A 13,830-nucleotide genomic window follows, 5' to 3' on the forward strand; every position below is an offset into this window, starting at 1 on the left:
TGCTAATAGAGTAATTTACAACCTAATTCATGAGAACGGGATCTTCTACCATTGCAGATCTCCTCAGGGGTGCTTTAGCTTACACATTGTCGCAGATCCAAGCTGATACAGAAACTCAGAGTTTTAGAGTTTTTAAAAATATGTGGGATCCAGTGGTTCTCCGAGAAGGGAGAGGTAACGTACTGCTGTTTGAAAAATTCAACAGGCAAGTTTAAGAAATCTTTCTGGTCTGGAACTATTATTATTATTTTTTTGGTTCGATGATTTCATTTTTGGATGAAAAAAACTAATGGCTCAGAGCAAATGTGCTCTTTAGGGTGATCTGAGAAAGAGGCAGAAATGACCTAACCCTGCCTTCTCAGACTCTCCAGAGCTCTTTTCCTCACTGAATTTGGAACAGACATCTATCTACCAAGGATTTGGCAGACGTGCTCTGTCCTCATGCCCGGCTCGTACCAACCACATGGCAGGAGCGGCTATTTAGAAGATTGATAACCTCCAATGAGCTTATGATCTAGGGAGGCACAAGCTCACCCAGGCACAGAGAGATTCAGAAGTAGGATGGAGGGGCACCTGGGTGGCTCAGTGGTTGAGCGTCCGCCTTTGGCTCAGGGAGTGACCCCGGGGTCCTGGGATCGAGTTCCACATCGGGCTACCCATAGGGAGCCTGCTTCTCCCTCTGCCTGTGTCTCTGCCCCTCTCTCTGTGTCTCTCATGAATAAATAAATAAAATCTTCAAAAAAAAATAGGATGGAAAGAGCTCTGGTGCTTCCTGGTTGCAAGGAGCATGGCAGCAAAAATAAGGGCACTGTGAATGAAAACCAGTTGAAATCCTGTATCTCATTTGGAAAATTTAGGCTGACCTACCTACACCCATGGTTGATTTAATCACCCTTCCTGTGTAACCATAACAACTTTTTTATTCCCCAGACAAGATGGTCAGGAAAAGCTTGCTGCATGACTACTCCTCCTTATAATCAAGCAGTGTGGAGATTTATCATCCCACCAAGGTAATCCTGGAATTCTGGATTATTTTGGCCAAACTGCAAAATCAGAGAACAGAAAATGAGGAACCGGTTTCACCTATCTTTGGTGGCTGCTACTTCTTCGGTTCCATTATTCATTCTCTTTTGGTCTCTGGACACAAGCCAAGGGCTTTATCCCCAGGGATTATTGCTCCTGTATCCGAAATTCCACTCTATCCCAGACAGGTCATTCTGGTGAGTACATTATAGACTAGGAATTCTCTGGTCTTAAAAATTTCAGATCCTGCTGAAATGTTCCTCGGTAATAGATGCTGATTTTAAAGCTTTTCCACTGAAACCAAGACACTGAAGCTGAACCTGGGGCACAGTAAGGACCAAGGCAATAACTGGTAAAGCATCAAGGTACAAAGCAAAGATGGTTTTGTAGTTTTTAAAAACTACAGGAAGTGTTTTCTGTTTTAGTTTGTGCATTTACATCAACAGCAATGCCACTGCCCCCAAACATTTTTGGAACTTGTGCTTTGAGGCTGCCTTAAGAGCTTATGGTACATTCTTGGATTCTCCTGAATGGTAGCAAAAATTCCTCCTTTGAGCATGGATTTAGCTCTGGACAATACCTAACATCCTTTTAGGCCATGGGAAGGGCTGTCCAGCTCAGTAATACCATTTTGAATAAAAAATATGGAATGCCGAATGCCTGTGAAACTAGCACAAAGTAATAATAGCATAGGTCAACTTTAAAGCAAATTCTCCAAGAATTTTTAAGCAACAATATCGATGAAGCAATAACATCACCTCTATTTATTCATCACTCATGCTGCTCTAAGTGCAATACCAAGCTCTTTGCACGTGAGGAGAGTTAATCCTAATAGCCACCCTGCCCCATATGAGTAGCATTAAGCTCCATATTAAGGATGAGAAAACTTGCTCAGTCCAAGAACATCACCAAAATGCACAGCCATAAATTGCGGATCCTAGATTCCAGTGCAGCTCTGACTGCCATCAAAGCCCGTGCCGTCTCCAGTTCCCAATTACGCACCAACACAGGAACAGCAGCCTCTCAGGGAGCATAATTTCATGGAGACTGCTTGTAATTAGATAAGTAAGGCCTGGAATATTGCTCTCATTCCCTGACAGTCAGCAAGAACAGTGCTACCTATGTTTCTCATTTCCATTCCCCACACCCTGAGTTTTAAATATAACACCACTCAAACTTTCCTTTAATTCTTAAAGTTCTCTCTCATTAGGACCAGCGGTCTCTGGTAGCCACTAAGATCCCACGATAGAGAGACTTCCGTCAAGTTTCAACAGAACTTCGACACTCTAGCATTATTTTAGAGCCACCTTTACTCAGTGAAGAACTAATCCAGTCATGTCAAGCATTGCTTCCTCTACACTGTGTAACAAAAAGGAGAAAAGTCCAGTTTTTTTTTTTATCAACTCCCTTGTTTAAGAGTCCCCCATTCGGGGACTTCATAAACCACATCTGCCATGAGGACCTCTTCTAATAGAGCCCACATGCCAGGTTATCCATCTGTGCTCAAGTGTTGGAAGACAACAGCCTGGAACAGAATAAACGGCTTTTGAAACAAACTAAAAACAGAGACTTAAAATACTCTGTTTTTGAGGTCAAAAAGAATGCCATAACAATATTAAAACTTGGAACATACCAATGACAGAGCAAATAGAATCAACCTGATAATCCCAGGCAGACTGTCGTGTCAATGGCCACTTGAAAAGATTTTTTTAACTTTCTCTCAGAAGGGACAGAATTGAACGCAGATTGTCTGGTGATGACCCCCTAATACTGAAGGCCTGTGAGATAAATATTTAAAAAGTCTTTCTTCCCATGGAAATGCTTCAGTGTCTCTACATCAATGGTCTCCATGGGCTCCCAAACTGCTACTTTCAGGTTATTTTAAGAAAGTACTTAGCATAAAGAAACCACAATTCATAAAGCAAGATGAATCACCATACCCCGGAGCCTTTAAAGAAAAATACAAAAAAAAAAAAAAAAAGAAAGAAAGAAAGAAAGAAAAAGGAAAAGAAAAAGAAAAAAAAGAGAGGGGAAAGAAATAGGAAAATAAAAAAAAGTGTCAAGCTAAAAAAAAAAGTTTCAAGGCAATGTGAAGGAAATGAAGGCAAGTGAAAAGACAGGCCGCATTTTTAAGGAAGGGTATAACATTTCAATCCCTTTACCTGATGCTGTTACCAGGAGGCTGTCTGAGGCACCTGCTCTACAGGATGAGGCACTAACAGGGTTTATGGAAGAGCAAAAGGCAATGGTGGTGGGAATGACAAGGGAACGCTCTGAACATGCAGGTTGGTTCGGTCCAGGGGTTTCAGCAGGCCGGGCACCCACCTGAGACGTGGCCAGGGCCGCAACGGCACAGCCTGCCGGTGCCACAGTTAAATCTATGGACGGTTTTGGTGGCAGCTGAGGGGAAGATGACTTAGGGAGAGTCTCCTCACTTATTACCCTGTTCCCTTGTGGCCCACTGGAAGGAGGCGAAGCCAGAGTTTTGTTATCAACTTTGGCCCCTGCGCTGGGGGCCCTGCTATCCAGGAGGACCTTGAGCTGGGGGTGTGGCGGAGAAGGAGTCTGGGAGAGCCCTGGCTTTTTTGGAGGGATGGGAGGAGGGTTTCCTCTGTCGACTCGGGCTACCCCGGGAGTCTTTAGGCTGGTCCGACCGACGGGAGGGCAGGTGCCGGTGCCGGTGCCGATGCCCACGTCGCCGCCGGGGCCCCCCGCGGGCCTGGGGGGCGGCCCTGCCTGGGGGCCCGTGAACCTCGACAGCGCCTGGGTCACCGTGTTCCGGGCCAGCTGTTTGGCCACGAGGTTGTCACGACTCGTGGGAGACACGTCCCTGGACGGGGGGCTCTGCGTGGTGTTCCCGTTCTGGTCCGGGTCGTTGGCGCTGGCCTGGAATCGGAATCTGGCGGCCTGGACGCGCGGGTTGGGCCCCGGGGGGAAGGCGGCGCTGGTGCCCGGCGGGTGGGAGGCGGGCGCGGGCGCGGGCGGCGGCGGCGCGGGGCCCTGGGGGGCGGCGGCACCTGCGGGGGGCGCGGGGGGCGCGGGGCCCTGGGGGGCGATGGCACCTGCGGGGGGCGCGGGGCCCTGGGGGGCGATGGCACCTGCGGGGGGTGGGGGCGCAGGGCCCTGGGGGGCGGCGGCACCTGCGGGGGGCGGGAGCGCAGGGCCCTGGGGGGCGGCGGCACCTGCGGGGGGCGCGGGGCTCTGGGGGGTGATGGCACCTGCGGGGGGCGCAGAGCCCTGGGGGCCGACGGCACCTGCGGGGGTCACGGGACCCTGGGGGCTGATGGCACCTGCGGGGGGCGGGGGCGCAGGGCCCTGGGGGGCGGCGGCACCTGCGGGGGGAGCGGGGCCCTGGGGGCCGATGGCACCTGCGGGGGGAGCGGCGGCGGCGGCGGCGGGGGTCACGGGGCCCTGGGGGCCGGCGGCGCCTGCGGGGGGCGGGGGCCCGTTCTCCTCGGGCCTGCGGGCGGCGGGGGGCGGCGGGGGCGCGGCCGCCAGGTCCCCGGGGGGGGCCGCCTGGCGCTCGGGGGGCGGCCGGCCGGGAGGGGCACCCGGGCCCGCGGCCCCCCTGGCGCCCCCGGGGCACGGGCGGGCGGGCAGGGGCAGCGGCGGGCGGCGGGCGGGGTCGTCGGGCGGCGCGTCGGTCTGGCAGGCGGCGTGGCAGGGGGCGGGGGCGGGGGCGGGCGGGGGCGAGCGGCGGTCCTTGGCCTGGTCCCTGGCCTGGTCCCTGGCCTGGTCCCTGGCCTTCCGCGGGGGCGCGAGGCCCGGCCTGCGCAGCTGCTCCAGCGCCCGGCGCAGCCGCTCCAGCTCGTCCCGCAGCCCCGCGGCCAGCGCCTCCTCGCGGTGCAGCCGGGCGCGCAGCTGCTCGCGCTCCGTGTCCGAGTCCGACAGCTGCTTCTCCAGGTGCGCCTCCAGGTCTGCGCCCCTCCGCCGCTCGGCGCCCAGCTCCTCCTGCAGGGCCCGGCCGCGCGCCCGCTCCTCCTCCAGCTGGGACACGGCGGCGTCCAGCTTGCGCGCCTCCTCGATGACCTTGCCCGACAGCTGCTTGCACTCCTTGACCAGCATCAGCACCACGTGCTTGTTCTTGCCGCGCTCCTCCTCCAGGCGGGCCGCCAGCTTCTTGTGCTCCTGCTCCAGCGCCTGCAGCTGCAGCTTCTCCATCTCCAGCTGGAAGAGGGCACAGGGCAGCCCGGGTTAGCACGCGCACAACCAACTCTCCCGGCCGGAGGGGCGCCTCTCGGGCACTATTCTTATGAACCCTGTGACCACGGTGGGGGGGGAAGGGGCCACCCTGCGAGGCGGAGGCGGGCACTCCTGCAGCGAGCAAACGGGGCTCAGTGGCTAAGGACCACCGCCTAAGTCACGGCTGCAGAGGGTTTTTAAACATCTACTAACTGTAGAAAAAGAACCGTAATCTGATACTTCCAATCACAACACAGAGTTCGGAAAGTTCTGTTTTGGTAAAAATACAACTCTGCAAGGGAACTGTTCTTTTTTTTTTATTTATTTATTTTAAGGTTGAATGTCTTAGGATTATTAACAAATCCTGGAGGCACAATATAAAGAAAAGTACTGAAAACGGATGACTTGAGTTAAATTCTAAGCTTCTATATTTGCTTCTTGTATGGCGTAGCTGATTTTTTAGCTTCAAGCTTATGATAGGTTACCGTGCAAATCCTACAACATCACACATGAACATTCTTTGAAAACTGTAAGAACTAAAGGAATATTTTACTAGGACTATAATCAACGTCAGGAAACCCTGAGTCCAGCTCCATGTCCTCCAATCCTATCTGTTTGCTTAGCTCCCGCTCCACCCGCCTCCCTGGTTCTCGCCCGGCCTCGGGGTCTTCCACTTTCCTGTCTCTAGGCCCAGAATCCCACCACGCACGGTCATTCTGGGCTCCCGGGCTAAGCAGTTTCTGGCCCGCACAGGGACGGCCAGCTGGCGAGGTGAGTGGGAGCCAAACTCCAGCCCTGTCCACTCCCCCATCGTCTGCCCGGGCGCGGGATGGCACCTGCCTGGAGAGGAGGGCACCTTTCCCTTCACGAAGAGACCCTGTCTGCTCACCACGCCACAGGCCACTAGGATCCACGCTTTCCAAAGGAACACTTTTCTAGTAGATCAGCGTAAGGGAGGAGCTTTCAAAAAACCTCTGTATTTCCGGGGTGGGGGTGGGGGTCCAATATGCATAAAAGCACCCAACACACAGAAGTCTAACGTCCTCATTCCTCCAGGCCTCTGTGCAGCACCTGTCCGCTTCGCTGCGAGGGCTCCTTCTCAGTGCCCAGCTGAAAACAGTGGTCCCTCCCATCCCTGTCCCCCATCGCCCTTTGTTTTTAGCGCCTACCTGCACCCCCCCCCCCCCCCACACGTGGCTCCACAAGGGCAGGGACTCTGTCTCCTTTGTGCTGCGCTCCCAAGACCCAGAACAGTATCAGGCACGCGGTGGCGGTCAGCACATTGGTGAGTGCAGGAATGAAATCAATCTAGTTCAGAGAAACCACAAACTTCTGCACACTGATGGCCCTTCTGGGAGCACAGGCCTCACAGCCTCAGAGATGCACAACTGTAACAGGTTTGCACAGGTGTCTCACTTCTTTCCAGGGGACTGCCTGCTGCCATGAGGGGCTCACAAGGACAAATCCCTGAGCTGGGTGGCAGCAGTCAGGAAGGTTAGGAGGCCTCACCTTCCCAACTACAAAAGCATCCCTTTGGTAATCCAGGAAAGGGATTTCTGACTCACAAAGGTTAAAGTAGATCTACCTGATAAGGACGCAGTAGGGACTCCCTCCATCCCACGGACCACCACCCCAGATGTTACATATAAACATGCTCTCGGAGATCCAGTAATTATTTTAGTCAGTTTTTAGTCATCAGTAACAGAGGAAGGAGAAGCTCACATGACCGACCCACTGGTTGTGAGAACGTGCTCCTGTTCCTCACCCTGTTGAGAAAATCCATTACTTTCCCAATCAGTCATGGAACCAAAAGGAGAGAATGGCTCATTAGAGTCAGCGATATTATTCATTGACTTTAGGATGCTTCCTGCCTTGAAAAAGATGAATGGCATTGCATGGGTCCCATTAACAGGTGGTCAGGAATACAGGTAATTCCCCGAGAATAATCAGTGACAACTGTTTATACACATACACTCGACTCCTATACATGATTTTAGGGGTATCTTCATAAATAGATTAGGTAAGATGTGGGGAATAAGGGCACTGTCATATATTTATATGCATATTTTATTATGTAGGTGCCTCACAGAAAATTTGACTTTCAATAGTCAGAAACACATTCAACTCTTCTAACTGCATCAAATAGTTTCTGATGAAGGCATGGCATACACAGAGTCAGAACTGTGAAGAAAATTTTAAATTTTGTATTAACCACTGCCCCAATTTTTTTACAGCAATGTTGGGGAAAAAGCCAAACTAGGTCAATTTTCAGCTTTTTTAAAAAAAGAGGAGTTCCATAATTTACCTTGGAAGCTGGAAAAAAGAAAGATGCTTTGCAGAACTTTAAGGGCTACCTTCATTTTACACGACAACTAACTAGAAGGCAAATTAGTGCTCTCTCTGATGTCATCGAGTTAACCAGTGTCAGACTCCTGGAACTCAGATTTCCACTTCTCTCCAGCTTCTCTCACCACATCATAGATCTTGCTCACATTATTTCTTCACTAGGGGTCATAAGTTTTTTGAAAAATTTATTTTGAAGACTTACACTTCACACTTGAGAATCAAATTTAAGAGAGACTTCTAACAGGAGATCGACTCAACAAATCTCACATATTCATACAAAAAATTATACTCCTATAAAAGCACTCATAATTCTTTTGCATCTATGTTCTCGCATCACTCAGATCTTACAAGTCTTATCTCAGATGAACACAAGTCTTCTAAAATCTTACCATAGATAGTGGAGCACAGAGGAAGCCACACAGTCAATCCACCTACACACACAGGGCTCCAGCCTCAATGGAGTTCCGAGCCCGTCATCAATCGCTCTACCCTGGTTTAGCCTCCTCTACCGTTTTCACTTTGGGGAATATTTAGGCTTCTGCCATTCTCCGTAGAACATCACTCGACTACCACTCAACTAACTCTCAGTCTACCGTAATAGTCTTTTACCAAGAAAATTCACTCCCTGTACATCCTCTCTCTCCCTGAAGTGTATTTTTTTTAAATACCCACACCAAGTTCTATTTCCCTCCCTTTACTCTAAGGGAGAAAAATTTCCATCTGTTCAAGGTCAGATGTTTCGACAATTAATCTGTCACCTGAGACTTGCTCCATCAGTTATTACACGGCTCTTTATAAATAATAAACATCCCCCTCTGTACCAGCTGCTTCCAACTGGTTTATAAATATATTCCATACTTAAAAATATTTTTTATATTAAAAAAAATTCCATGGCCATTCTGGCCCAGGGACAAAGTTTTTGTGCTTGCAAGAGGTAAGAGATGTAGTACCAAGGTCTGTCCCAAACTTCTTAGCTGTGTGACCTTGGTAAATTCTCTCTAAAGATCGGTTCTATTTGGTTCCCTTATCTGCACCATAGAGCAATACTTATTACTTTATAAGATCAAATGAGGCAATGCATGTAAAGCATGTATCATTGTGCCTGGCATTGAAAAATGTTATGTTTTCAATTCATAATATAATAATTATTTGTGCTATTTAAAGGTATTAATATAAAATGAAAAAAAAAAAAAAAAAAACCTAACTGGATAGGCTTAATAGATTTGAGAGAGTAGATTTGAGAGACAACGAGTTTGAAAATAGAACAAAAGAAAGTATCCTATTTAAGGAATATAAAAAAAATGATTGAAAAAGTGAACAGCACCTCAGGGACCTGTAATATAAAGAGTTACAGGGACAATACAAAGTGTTTTAAATTCTACATAACTGGGGTCCAAAATGAAGAGAGAATGGGGAAGAAAAATGAAAGAAAAAATGGCCAAAAAATTCACAAATTTGGTAAAAAAAAAAAAAAAATCTAGAAAGCTCAGTAGTCCTGAACTCATATATATGTATTATATATATTTATATATTATATATATATATATAAAATCATACCTAAGCACATCATAGTATAAACACTGATAACAGGGATAAGAAATGATCTTGAAAGCAGCCAAAGAAAAAAAGACACATTATAAACACAGAATCTATAATATAAATGATAATAATATAAATTATTATCTCTATTTGGAACAGAATACTCCAAGACTCGAGAAGCTACAGTCTTTCCAGATGCACTTGCTGAGCTATTAAAAACCACCAACAATTTACAGAAGACTAAAGTCTTACAGATTATGTTCTCTGACAACAGAATCAAATTGTAAATAAATCACAGTAAGATATCAGGAACAGGCCAAACTTCAAAAACAAAACAACATATTTCTAATGAGGAATCACAAAGGAATATAGAATATATTTTGTGCTGAATGAAAATTAGAATATATTTTGTGCTGAATGAAAATAAAAACACAACATGAAAATCTGTGGGATGCAGTGAAGGAAGATAATTTAAAGCATCTAAAGCAGAGAATAGAGAGAAATTTCTATCTCTAACTGCATATATTAGAGGAGTTGTCTCAAATCAATCTAAGTTTCACCTTAGGAAGCTCAAAAAAAGCAAATTAAATATAAAGTAAAAGGAAACAATAACATAGGTGATAAATCAATGAAATAGGAGACAAAATACTAGAGAAATTAACAAAGCCAAACATTTTTCATCTAAAAAATAATATTATTAAGCAGTTAGCATAAGAAGACTGAGCAACATAGAAAACACAAATCATAAAAATTAGGCTTTTATAAGGGAATATAAGTACAGAAGGAATTTTAAAGAATAAGAATTAACTTTGTGTCAATAAATTCAACAAATCAAATTCCTCTTAAACACACAACTTTTAAGATTGACATAAATTGGAATGGCTTCATATCTTTTAAGGAAATTGAATCCACAAATAAAAACTTTCCCCCAAAGAAAATTTCTAGCTCATATGGCTTTACTAATGACATCCACCACACATTTAAGAAAGAAATCGTGCCAAACGTATACATACCCTTCCAGAAAATAGTGAAGGAAATGTTCCAACTCACTTTACGATCCCAGAATTATGTTCAAATCAAAACCAGTCAAGTATTTTTTTTTAATTTACAGAAAAATGATCACTCACGAATATAGACACGAACTCCCTAGAAAAATATAGGCAAACTAAATCCAGCAACACACAAAAAGGTTAATAAAAGGTGACCCTCTGAAGTTAACTTCAGGAATGCAAGTTGTTTCAGTATTTGAAAGTAAGTGTAATTCATCACCTTAAAAGACTAGAGAGAAAAACCATGACCACATCAATAGATGCAGATAAACCATTTCACAAAACGCAAAACCTACTCATGATAAAAACCTCTCATAGAATAAAACCTCAGTGACATTACGAGCATCTATAAAGAAGCACAGCTAACATCATACTTAATGGTGAAACACTCTTTCCTCCCTGGGAAAAGGAGAAGGCCCTGAAGTCCTTCTGTCACTACTTCTGTTCAACAATAGGTTCTAATCAGTGCAATGATGGGGGGCTGTGGGGAAAACAAGGCAGGCAGGCAGATAGGCGATTAGAAAGAAGTGGTAAAACGGGCTCTATTCATAGATGATATGCTTATTTGCCTACAAAATTATACACAATATACAAAACAACTGCTAAAACTAAAATCAAGTTTAGCAAGATCACTGGATACCATGTCAACCTACAAAAATAACTTCAATACCTGTATACGAGCAATAAATATCTGGAGAAAAGTTTTCAAGCTGTGTGATTTACAATAGCAACAAAATCATGAAATACTTATGAATAAACCCAGGAGAAGGCATTTAAGACCACTACACTGAAGACAACAAAATTTGTCCAAAGAAATTATAAAAAACTAAAAAAAAAAAAAAAAAAAAAGGGACAAATATGCTATGATAACGAGTTGGAAGACTCAATCTCATTCATGTCCATTCTTAAGAAATTAGTCTATGGAGTCAATAAAATTTCAATCCCTGCAAACTTTTGGCAAAACCAACAAGCTGATTTCAGATTTGGTTTTTGTTTAGTCTTTTTTTTTTTTAAGATTTTATTTATTTATTCATGAGACACACAGAGAGGCAGAGGGAGAAGCAGGCTCCCTGTGGGGATCCTGATGTGGGACTCGATCCCAGGACCCCGGGGTCACACCTGGGCTGAAGGAAGATGCTCAATCGCTGAGCCACCCAGGCGTCCCTCAAATTTGTATGAAAATAGGCAAAACAATTTTGATGAAGAAAAAGTTGATCTTTCTCTACCTTATTTATTTCACTTAGACTAATACCCTCTAGATCCTACCATGTGATTTCACTTACATGGTTATCTAAAACAAACAAACAAACAAAAACAAAAAACAAATGAACAAACAAACAAACAAAAGAAACAAATGCTTAAATACAAAGAAAAAACTGATGGTTGCCCGAGGTGGGGATGGTGAAGGGACGAGTGAAATGGGTGAAGGGGATTAAGGGGGACAAACTTCCAGTCAAACACGTCACAGAAATGAAACGTACAGCAGAGGGAATGCAGTCAATAAAACTGTCATAATACTGCATGGTGACAGATGCTGCTTACATTTATCGTGGTGAACGCTGCATAATGGACAGAACTGTCTCATCACTACATTGTCCATCTGAAACTAACATTGTAGTCAACTATACTTCAATACTAAAAATTTTTAAAAGAGAAATAAAATTGAGAGACTGTTCCTGCATCTAAAGCTTAATATTTAACTACGGTCATCATTTACCTGAATTTCTAGTATAAAGCTAAGATCAATTCATGATGAAAAATTTAGAAGATGGTTCAGTGGTTGCTTGGATTGGGGAAGGAATTGATGAGTTAAGTATCCCAGGAAACTTTCTCTGGTGATGTAAATATGTTCTATCTTATAAGGGGTACAGATTCCACCAGCGTATGCATTTTTGAAACTCATCAATTTGTATACTCCTCTAAATTCCACTCTGTGTGAATGTTTCCTTAGAGATCTGTAAACAACGGTGAATTCCAGGCTTGTGTATTTGCTCTTTAGTGGGCTACGGATTAGCCCACTAATTCTGAAACGACTCCGTGTTCAAAGCTTGCATAAATGAGAAAATGAATTGAAGTATAATGGAAGCCAGGTTTCTCACTCTTGGAGAAGTTAGTTTGAAATAGAGAAAGGACAAGAACATACTCTGTGGCTTTGGTTTAGAATCAGGGGCGTCAATATCAGTGTGAATTCATGGTTTGATAAGAGACATATAAATATGTGGGTTTATAAAAATAGGATTATAATAAGGATACCTAATTTCCTAACTCTAGGCTTGTTTCTAAATACTATTTTCCATTAAAAAGGAAACTAGTGGTCCTGGGACTAATAGCTAATTCCAGAAAAATGGGATAGGAAAAATATGAGCCTGGAATATCTTGCTTCAAGAAAATAAGGAAGTACTCAAAGAATGATGAAAACGCATCAAAAGGAGCCAGCTTAAAGGAGCTCTCAGTGGCTCAATCTGGGATGGTTCTGAGCAGTGATCCAGGGGCTGTGGACCCTAATGAGGCGGGTAGAGATAGCCCCCAACTCAAATACATATTATTATAATTATATAGGAGTCCTCACCTCCTATATACATAGGTTATGGAGTCCCAGTTGACTTTGTTATATTACTGTCCAATTTGTATCTACTTATAACCATTTTCAAGTAGTGGCCCAATTCCCTGAAGGGGAATTTTTGCATGAGCAGTATCGCCAAACCCTTTTGGAAAAAAAGCAGTGGATTGTGTGGAAGAGCTTAGAAGAACTAAGACAGCTTCATTGGTGGTGAGAAAGTGGGCGGTTGCTCCAAGAATAGCACCCAGACTGGAAGCCATGAATGAAGAAACACCAAACAACTGTTTTTTACAGAATGAAAGGGAAAACTATGTAGGTGGGAGGAGAGCAGCAATGTAAAGGCAATTAGTTCTAATTCAAAGCGGAAAAGAGAGGAAAGCAATTACGGTCAATCGTAAAGCGAGAAAGCAGAGCGCACGCGTCCGAACCACAAAGTACTCCTATGACATTAAACCACATCCCGCATTGCTCCCCCAAATCATTCAGTACTCATTGCATCCTTGTTCCCTTCTCCACCTGGTCACCCCCACCTATCTGCCTAATCTTAGTCAACAAATATATAACAATAAGATACCTGGAAAGATTTTTTTTCTTTACAGGGGTTATAGCTATCATCCAGGCTCTGCAGTTCTCCTCTAGCTCTTCCTCTTGATCTAGAGTTTCAAGAGAGGGAGGACAAGACATGGATCCAGCCAACTACCCTCTCTTCGAAATCTCTGCTCAGAGCCACAGACCTTAGTCTCCAGCTCCCCCTTTACTAATCACTCCGCGACGCTCCTGGGAAGTCATAGTGAATTACTGTTTATAAAAAATATTCATGAATGAGCTAAAAAAAAAAAAAAAAACTATTCTCGTACAAGGTATCCTAAATACTCTTTCTAAAAAATATTATTTTAGATGATTCTCTATCATTTTATTCTTGAAAGTCTAAAAAGCAACTTAAAGTTAAATTGTATTTCTATGTTACGAGGCAACCGCTATAATGAAGTAGAGAGTGCTGAATAACAAAAGGCAGAACCAAGTACAATTATTCATCACAGGAAGAAAAAGGCATATGAAATAAACTAAAAACAATTCGACTGTTCTTTTCTGGCCCATTTGTCATTTCTGTGGTTGTCTAGCACCTGTAAC

The 13,830-nt window shown here is 44.8% G+C and overlaps 2 protein-coding genes across 3 annotated transcripts in view; both read right to left on the reverse strand.

Moving 5' to 3' along the window:
* The window catches only part of CTTNBP2 (cortactin binding protein 2), a 71,011-nt gene extending 67,523 nt beyond the window's left edge, over positions 1-3,488 (reverse strand). The window contains exon 1 of one of the 2 annotated variants that reach the window (XM_025464765.3): positions 3,349-3,488. The gene's annotated coding sequence lies outside the window, so the exon portion shown is untranslated. The remainder of the gene's footprint in view (positions 1-3,348) is intronic. The other variant, XM_049093850.1, reaches the window with a different exon arrangement.
* LOC112670850 (cortactin-binding protein 2-like) overlaps positions 1-13,830 on the reverse strand; it is a 78,442-nt gene that overhangs the window by 2,206 nt on the left and 62,406 nt on the right. Inside the window, exon 4 of the mRNA XM_049093440.1 lies at positions 3,186-5,190. Within this exon, the coding sequence (XP_048949397.1) occupies positions 3,186-5,190 (2,005 nt within the window). The remainder of the gene's footprint in view (positions 1-3,185; positions 5,191-13,830) is intronic.

This window comes from Canis lupus, chromosome 14, assembly GCF_003254725.2.
Source record: "Canis lupus dingo isolate Sandy chromosome 14, ASM325472v2, whole genome shotgun sequence".
In the NCBI taxonomy this organism is placed as follows: Eukaryota; Metazoa; Chordata; class Mammalia; order Carnivora; family Canidae; genus Canis; species Canis lupus.